An 8,291-nucleotide genomic window follows, 5' to 3' on the forward strand; every position below is an offset into this window, starting at 1 on the left:
AGGTTTGGAGTGAAAAGGTGAAGTAGGGAAGTCCATGGAGGAGGCCTGAGACAGCAGATGCTGCTCATTCTGATGCCCTGGGGGAAAAGGGCAGGCTCTGCTCCTGAAGAGGAGCATTGTTCTGCTGCCCAGAGTGGCTACAGCTGGGGGAGCATGTGCATTAAAACCTTATAAAGTGCTCAGCACTTGTAGTCTCTCACAAGGAGCCCATTGTGAACTGAATCTGTGGTGATCAGAGCTGTGTAGCTCTGCAGGTGGTGAGTTTCCTTGGGGTCTGGGCTGTGTGAGCTATCCTGGGCCTCATCCCACGCTGCCTGACATGAAGCCAGTGCCTGGATAGTCAGGAGGAATACACCCAGGGCCTGGGACATGGGCAGAGCCCCTGGATGACCTGTGTCCAGTGGCCAAATGCTGCTCCCGGAATCCAGATCGTGGCTTGTGCCTTTGGCAGCAGGAGCATCTCCTTAGCTGACTCTTGATCTACTACTGGCTTTTGACTGAAGTCTGAACACAATATGCAGCTGTTTTGGGTGGAACAGGAGCAGGCCTGTGAATAATTATCCCATGCTCTAGGAGACACAGGGATAAAGCTCAGTCTTTTACTCCTAGTAAAGCTAGTTTATATGGCCAGTTAATACTTTTAAATTCACGTCTTGAATCCAGGTAATGTTCCCTGACATGTTTTCCTCTTGAGCCCTTCCAAAAGGGCTTTGGTTTGTGCAGGGGCACATAAAGGTTTTTACAGACATCCTGCCTTGCCTGCTTCTGTTGAGAGTATGCCTACACCTCGCTGCTGCTCACAGCCCTGTGGAGGTGGCTGCTGGCTTAAATGCCTCTTCTGGGCTAAAAGCTTCAGTGGACAAAGATGTTCAACACTCAAGTTACAACAGGGAAAGTTTAGACTGTGTATTAGGAAGCATTTCTTTCCAGAAGGGGCTGTTGGGCGTTGGAATGGGCTGCCCAGGGCAGGGGGGGAGCCCTCATCCCTGGAGGGGTTGAAGAGTCGGGCTGACCCAGCGCTGAGGGATCTGGTGGAGTTGGGAATGGTCAGGGGGAGGCTCATGGTTGGACTGGAGGAGCTTCAAGGGCTTTTCCAACCTCGATGATTCTGTGATTCCCCTTGCTGCGGCAGGAGTGTGTGGCTCTGAAGGCTTTGGTTTCAGTCGCTGTGGGCTGATGCAGGTGTAAGCTGCTGTATCTGAGCTAGCCCAGACAGCGAGAAGCTGAGATGCTAGCATGAGGTGGGAATGCCTCTTCTGGTGGGGCCTCGTGCACAAGATTGCTGTTGATTTTCACATCAAGCTATCTCTGAGCTGTGCCGGGTAGGGAACCTTGTACCAAGTGCTGTGGAGCTTGAAGCTGAACTTCTGGTCAGTGCTGGTCTCTGGGATTCATCTGCAGGGGGAATTGGCACTGTGGGATGAAAGCCAAACTGTGCTTTTCTTGTCCTGGAATCTGCTTTCTTGTACAGCTAGTCCTGGCAGAAGTCCTCAGAAGAACTGCAAGTGAGATGTGGCTGGGGTTTCACGCCAGAAATAATTCGGGTACTGGTGTGATTTCCTAGAGGGAGCTGTAGGGTGCTGTAGGATGGTGTTACTTTATCTCTCCCTCATCCAGAGTCTTCTGATGCCAGATGCTGCTAGTAGAGAGTATGAATGGTCTCTAACCAGCTCCATTCCACTGTAGTCAGTGAGGCAAGCAGCTGGTAAAGCAAGGGAATGTGCGAACTCCAGTGCTGATACGGGAGCAGCGCTTGTCACGGCAGCTGTATCAGGAAAAGGACAGCTCACTGACTTGTGCTGGTACATCAGTATCTATGTAAGGTTACACTCCTCCTTTGTACCGGGCATCAAGGCTGTAACTGAGGGAACAGTTGGAGTTAAGTGAGCTCTTGTTCCTGGTGAGGAGAGAGATGCTAAACAGTCTAATTTAAGGTCCTCTGTGACTCCTGTGGTAGGAAAGAACTTCTGGAGATCCCCAGGCCAAATTCCTGCTTGTGGGTCAAAAGCTACCACTAGAGCAGGTTGCTCAGGGCCTTATTTGATTGAATTATGAATATCCCCAAGGATGGAAATTGCCCTACCTCTCTGAGACTGCAAGGAACATCTTTTTATTCACAGACTTTGCGGCAGGGACTTGAGGAGGAAAACAGGGGTGAGGAGATTGTGGTGAGCTCAGCTTCTGACTTGTTTTGTGTATTTGAGTTGCAACTTTCCTTCAAGTCTAGGGAACCAAGTGTGAGAAGGACCTGCCGGTTTCCTTGACACCTGCTGGAGATGCCGGAGGGCCCATCCTTAAGGAAGTTCCAGCTGCTGACCTCCCCTTTTGTGGGACAAGTGGTGGCCAAGGTGGGGGGAAGCAGCCGGAAGATCAGTGTGAATGCCCTCAATGCCCTGAGGCTCCAGGACTCCCAGGTGAGCTGTACTAAAGATGAACTTATTGGTCTGAGACAAGTCTGAGGCAAACCACCATTGTCCTGCATCGGGGTCACGGGAGGTGCATAACCTGAGAACAACACCAAGCTTGTGTTTGAGGTGGACCATTGGCTTTGTCTGTAGCCACAAAATAGGTGCACGTGGCCAAAGAGATGTGAATGACCATTTTGGAGTACCGGTCTGTGTTGCAAAGTTTGGGATCAGGGTTACTGTGGGGAGAGGCTGTTGTAGGGATGTGGATAGACACAGAAATGCCCAGAATTATTTGCAGTTTTGAGTCAGTGATGCTAATGCACTGGTTCTTGCCTCTCGAGGGATGAGGAGCTGGTGTTAGTGATGGGCTGTTTGAAGAAGATGAGTGGTGTGGGTGTGGTGTGGTTTTTTTTTTCCTTTTTTTTAGTGTATGGATGTCAGAAGTAGCGGCCTTGTTTCCCTCAGCTGTGAACTTGCACAGTTGCTTCCCTTATACCAGAGGGCAGGGTTTCACCTGGCTAGGTTAAAATAAATGTCTATGCTGGGCACTTGAGAGAGCTACACTGGGTCAGTCCTACTAGGGGCTTCACTTGCCTGACCTCCTTCAGATGATGATTTGGACTGGACTGGCCAAATGCTAGTGCAGCCTCATCTCTGATTACATGATAGTCTCAGCTGGGGGTATAGATGTGAGCTGCTCAATTGTCACTTGTGGCTAGCCTGTGGCTTCAGAGCCACCCTTGAAGTAGGTCACCTCAGCCATGTGAGGCCAGCACAAAATGGGGAGATGAATGAGAAGCACGATGACAGACTTTGAAACCCCGAGTGCCTGTCCTGGTGTGTCTCCTTGGCCTGATAGGAGCCTCTGGGAGGGCTTCACACTGAAGTGGCACCTGAACACCTTGTGCTTCATACAGCCAAAGAAGGGATGCTGAGAGGATGACTGCAGCTCTGATGGGAATGACTCAGGTGGTAATGAATCCCATGTTCAGGGTGGGGTGATGTGCTTTCTAGCCAAAAGAGGCTATAGAAAACAGTCACTTGGTATGGAAACAGCCAGAGGTTATGTAGATCCTCAGTACATCCCACCTCTTTTCTCAGGTTCATGGGAAGAACTTGTACCTGGCTTTTGTGGCAGCTGAAGGTCCCTTAGGACCAACTGCAGAAGAGGCAGCGCTGCAAAGAGAGACTGATAGTGGGGCAAGTTCTGCCCAGGGAGGGCACAAACAGGTTTGTGCTCCACAGACGCATCCCCAAGATGAGGAGCTGCAACTCCAGCACTCAGGATCTGAAGGCACAGATGCAGCAGATTGTCCAAGCAACTGGTTGTGCTTCCACTTTGGCTTGTTTGGCAGCGTTCGGGCAAATGAGTTCTCAAGAGCGAACAAAGCCAATAAGAGGGGTGACTGGAAGGACCCTGTACCCAGGTATTTAGGGGAGTCCTCACAGACTCTGCCTTCTCTCCCTGCCTCTCATTCTGGAGAGGCTTTTCTGACTCCAGTTAAACTGTGTGGGGATTCTGTTAGCCCTGTCTTTTCTCTGATGATTCTTAAGATAAGTAGGCATGAGAGATGGTGTGAGTGGGTATGGAGTGTGTTCAACCAGGGAATCCACAGTGCACTTGTGGGATATGTGTTGCCTGTCAGCCTGGGGATCATAGTACCAGCTCAATTACAATTTTTTTTTTTTTTTAATTCAGAGAGAGAACTTTTAGGATGCCAAACTGAATCGTGTCCTGAAAATGCCTGTTTCTCCCAATTACATGTTTAAAAAAAGTCTTGGATAAATAGCATACATCTAGGGCAGCTGGAATCACAGGCTGAAGTGATGCTGCTAAAGGCAGCAAAACATTGAAAACACAGGCTACAGTCTGTGACCTAAGTCCCACTGGAAGTGTACTGAACAAGGGGTAGATACTGGAAGAGACTGTGGACTGCTCTTCTGAGCTTTGTCGCCTTAGTGGTTAATAATGCACAAGGTGGGTGTGGCCCCTGCGTACAGGGTGCACTTGTTGGGGACACACTCCTCGCCCCCCCCATCCTGAAGTCTTTTGAAGGATGTCCCTTTTTGAAGAAGGAAGGAATAAATCCTTCTGATGGATTTTGGTGTCCCCGCCTAAGGCAGGGGGGGTGGAACTTGATGATCTTTAAGGTCCCTTCCAACCCATTCCGTGATTACATTATTTTTATTCGAGTAGTTTTAGCCAGTCAGATTTGCGTGCTCCTTTCCACATCGGTTTCTCTGGTTTGTGGCCCCTGCTGCTGGAGCTCTTGGTCATCTGACTTGCCTGCTGGGGAGAGCTAAGATGCTGATACATCTCCTGGCCTGTTGTTGCTCGGCTAGGGACCCAAGGGGCAGTAGAATGAACAATTGTCCACAAGTTGTGTGACTTTTCAGCCAAGAAACTTGGTTGTGATCATTGAAGAGACTACCTGGCATTGAGAGGGTGGCCTGGTGCGTTGCAGTGCCTGCTGTGACCCTGTGTGCACAAGCAAGTGTAGTGATAAGCTGCAGGGAAGGAGTAGCTAGAAGAGGGTACAGCCTTTGATTCCCACTTGAACTGTGGCAGCCCTCCTGCCTGGGGAGGCCTGGGAGACTGGTACTTCGAGATGTCTCCCTGTCATGAGAATTAGACACGTGTGAGGGCTGATGCCTCAGTGTGCGCTTCTCCCTAAGCTTATGGCATGTACAGGCTCTTTTCTCACTTTCCAGTAGCTTTTCACTGCTGTCTCTTTCTGTGCAAGTTCCTTCAGGCAGAGCGGAATACAACAAATGGTTCAGGGATGTTTCTGCTGAGAGATTTCAACTTCTTTGCTTCTCCCAGACTGGTTCTGCACTTTGAGAGCGGAGGCTTCCTTGCTTTCTACAACTGCCGAATGCACTGGTGCTCGTCTCCAAGGGCTGACCCTGCTTCTGACATCCTGTCTGTGGAGTTCCACCGTGGCCGGGCGCTGGATGCCCTCCACTCACCTGACCCCATCTGCTACACCCTCTTAGACCAAAGATATTTCTCAGGGCTGGGTGAGTTCCAGGGCATAGTGGTGGAGCAAGAAAGGGAGGAAGGTGGGTGGGATCTGCAGATCCAGAGCTGCATGTCTGAGCCTTTTACTCCTTAGCCTTATGGCTTCTGGTTGATCCAGCTGAGGGTCTGTGCCATCTTGCTAAGGCCAAGCCTTGCACGGTGTAGCCACAGGCTTCAGACACTTGAGTGCACTGCGTGAGCCCAGTGGTGCAGCGCACAGTGAACACTCTTGGTGTGGGTGACTATGGATTGGCTTGTACTTTTGGAAGAAAGGAAGGTGTGCTTCAAGGGTAGTGGGAAGAGAACATCTCACAGTCCAGTCCCAGCAGTAAGGCTACTCGTTGCCATCTCTGATATGGGGAATGGCATTGCTAGATGTGATCCTTGAGGCAGAACTCACAGACTGGAGCCATAAGCCTGCATCATCTTGCTAAGAAATATCCTTGTTGTCTCCTTGTTTCTCACCCTTTCTAGGGAACATCATTAAGAATGAGATCTTGTACCTGGCCAAGATCCATCCGTTAACACCAGGCTCTCTCTTGGAGCTCTCAGATCTGGAGCGTCTGCTTGACTGTGCCATTCAGTTCAGCTCTGACTGGCTGCACAGCAAGTTGCATGACAAAAGGCTGCACCCTCAGATCTACCAGAAGAAGCAGTGTCCCCTCGGGCATGCAGTGATGAAAGCAACCCTTGGACCCTCAGGTGGCTTTAAAAGACTTACGTGGTGGTGTCCTCAGTGCCAGCCTGCGGTGCTGTCAGGGGATGGGGATCCTTCCCTCGTCACCGAGTGACCTGGCTTTGCGTTCCCCCTTTCCTGGAGGGTGTCTAGGTCTTAGTTGTCCTGAGGTGATCGTTATTGTTTTTTTTGAGGCTGAGTTTGCTCCTTAGGGACGGTGAGTTGGCAGAGTTAAGTGCTCAGCGTTGCTTATAGGAGTCACTGCACTACTGTGTGCCTCTGGATACAAAAAGGAAAGTGCTTGTACGTATCTTTCACTCTTTGTCACAGTGACACAACAGTGTAAATAGCTTGACCAGTTCTGAGGTCTCTTAGTCCCCCTGTTCGGGCTACAGTGAATGGAAAGTGTAGGGTGTCAAGCAGATGATTGGATTGTTGGGGTCTGAAGTGCCCCTGTCCCTTGAGCCTGGTGTGGGTGCAATGGTTTATGGTGGAGTTAGCAGAAAAGAGTGTATCTATCCCTCTGTCTAAACAGCCTGACTAATTCAGTGTTAGATACTCCTGCCTCTGCTTGTAGCTGAGTACCTGTGTATTTGGGCCGGGATGAGGTGTGGTTAAAAGTGAGTGGCTGTTCCCTCTGTCAGCTCTTACAAGAACGGCTGCCTCCTTCCGAGGGGAGAAAATAAACCTCAGCAGGGCTTGGTGGACCTCATCTCCGCCTCCACGCATTTCAGTTTCATGGCAAACTGCCAGATCTCCATGTAAAACAAAAAAAACCGAACACAACTATTCTGCTTTAACTGATTATAGGGGTGGCCCCTAAGGGAGGGTCTGTGTCAAATCACTAGTTACAACCGGGATCACAAGCCTGACAGATCTGGGGCATCTCTAACAATGTTTGTGACAGGGGTTGCATAAAATACATGATCTGCAAGGTAACTTGCAAACAGAAAGGTTTGGAAAAAAGAGATGGTGTGGTCTGTCCTTTGAGCTCTGTGTCTATGCAGCAGGCAGAAGCTGTTGCTGTCCTCTCTCCCTGGATCTGGGTTTACTTTAACAATAGATTGTTGAATTAAAAATAAAAACTAGAGTTAGAACTGGTGGTGTTCAGCTTAAGCTCAGCGTACCTTTTCTGGTAGTTTCTTGGTTAAAAACAGAGGTGTACAAGTACCAGTGTTTGGTGCTGCCCTGTAGAGGAATGGTACCGGCAGCTTTCCTCAGCTGTGCAAGAGCGGCTCACTAGGAAAACTCTTCTCATGGGAATGGGTTTAAAGGTGGATTGCAAATCAACTGGGAATGCTGGAGTTAGACCTCAGTGGCAGGCTGCTTCCCAAACACAGCCGCTCCCCTGTCACCTGTGATGCCCTTGAGTGGCTGCAGGTTATGGGGTTGAATAATCCAATTAATGGGGCTGTGCTGCCGAAGATGGATCATGCCGCTTCCGAGCGTGTCCCGCGGGGTGTTTGCAAAGGCCTGAGAATGCGGGGTGGTGTTTTCAGGGACCCTCCTAAAGCACCCCAAGAGCTGACCCTCACACCTCGAGGGGTGAGGCGGCAGCTGGGCCCAAGGCAGAGCGCCAGGGTTGAGGGCGAGGCCTCCTGTCCTGACTCTGGGCAGGTTGGGATGATCCCGCTGAGCGACGGGTGACCCAGAGCAGCGACACCGTGGGGACAACACTGAAGGTGACGCAAACCGAGCGAACAAAAAACCCGCCTCGCGTGGAGGCGGCTGCAGCCGGGGCTGCCTGAGGAGGGAAGGGGCTGCGGAGCGGGGGGGCTCGGCGGCGTTGGGGGGATGAGCGCGGCGGGATGCGCTGACAGGGCGGGATGCGCTTCGCTATCTCCGTCGATCGGGCGGTGCCCGGGGAGGGGGGGGTGCGCCGCCGCGGTGGTGTGAGGGCGAGGAGGAGGAGGAGGATGGGGGTGAGCTGTCATGTCCCTGCGGCGTTGCCACGGGTGAGCGTTGCGCGGTCGCCGCGGGCAGCCCCGGCCCGGTGTTACCGGTGGGCAGCCCCGGCGCGGCTTTGAGCGGGCTCGGTGCACGGGGCGCGGTGCTTTGCCCTGGCTTCAGGCTTTTCCACGCGTTGCACGGGACCGGTGTGTTACACCGGAGCGTTACACCCGCTCCAGCGCTCGGTAGGTCCGGGCCCAGCACGAAGCCGGTGCCACCGGCTCGATGCTTTCTG

The 8,291-nt window shown here is 51.8% G+C and overlaps 1 protein-coding gene across 1 annotated transcript; it reads left to right on the forward strand.

The window, feature by feature from the left end:
• Positions 1–1,242: 1,242 nt before the first annotated feature.
• NEIL2 (nei like DNA glycosylase 2) lies at positions 1,243–6,221 on the forward strand. The gene is made up of 5 exons (XM_026845717.1): positions 1,243–1,322; positions 2,228–2,414; positions 3,510–3,835; positions 5,233–5,429; positions 5,905–6,221. The coding sequence occupies exons 2-5, from the start codon at positions 2,277–2,279 to the stop codon at positions 6,219–6,221; spliced, it is 978 nt and encodes a 325-aa protein (XP_026701518.1). The 5' UTR covers positions 1,243–1,322; positions 2,228–2,276.
• The last annotated feature ends 2,070 nt before the right edge of the window (positions 6,222–8,291 follow it).

The sequence above is a fragment of the Athene cunicularia genome (genome assembly GCF_003259725.1).
Source record: "Athene cunicularia isolate RWA chromosome 3 unlocalized genomic scaffold, athCun1 chr3_part1, whole genome shotgun sequence".
Lineage (NCBI taxonomy): Eukaryota > Metazoa > Chordata > Aves > Strigiformes > Strigidae > Athene > Athene cunicularia.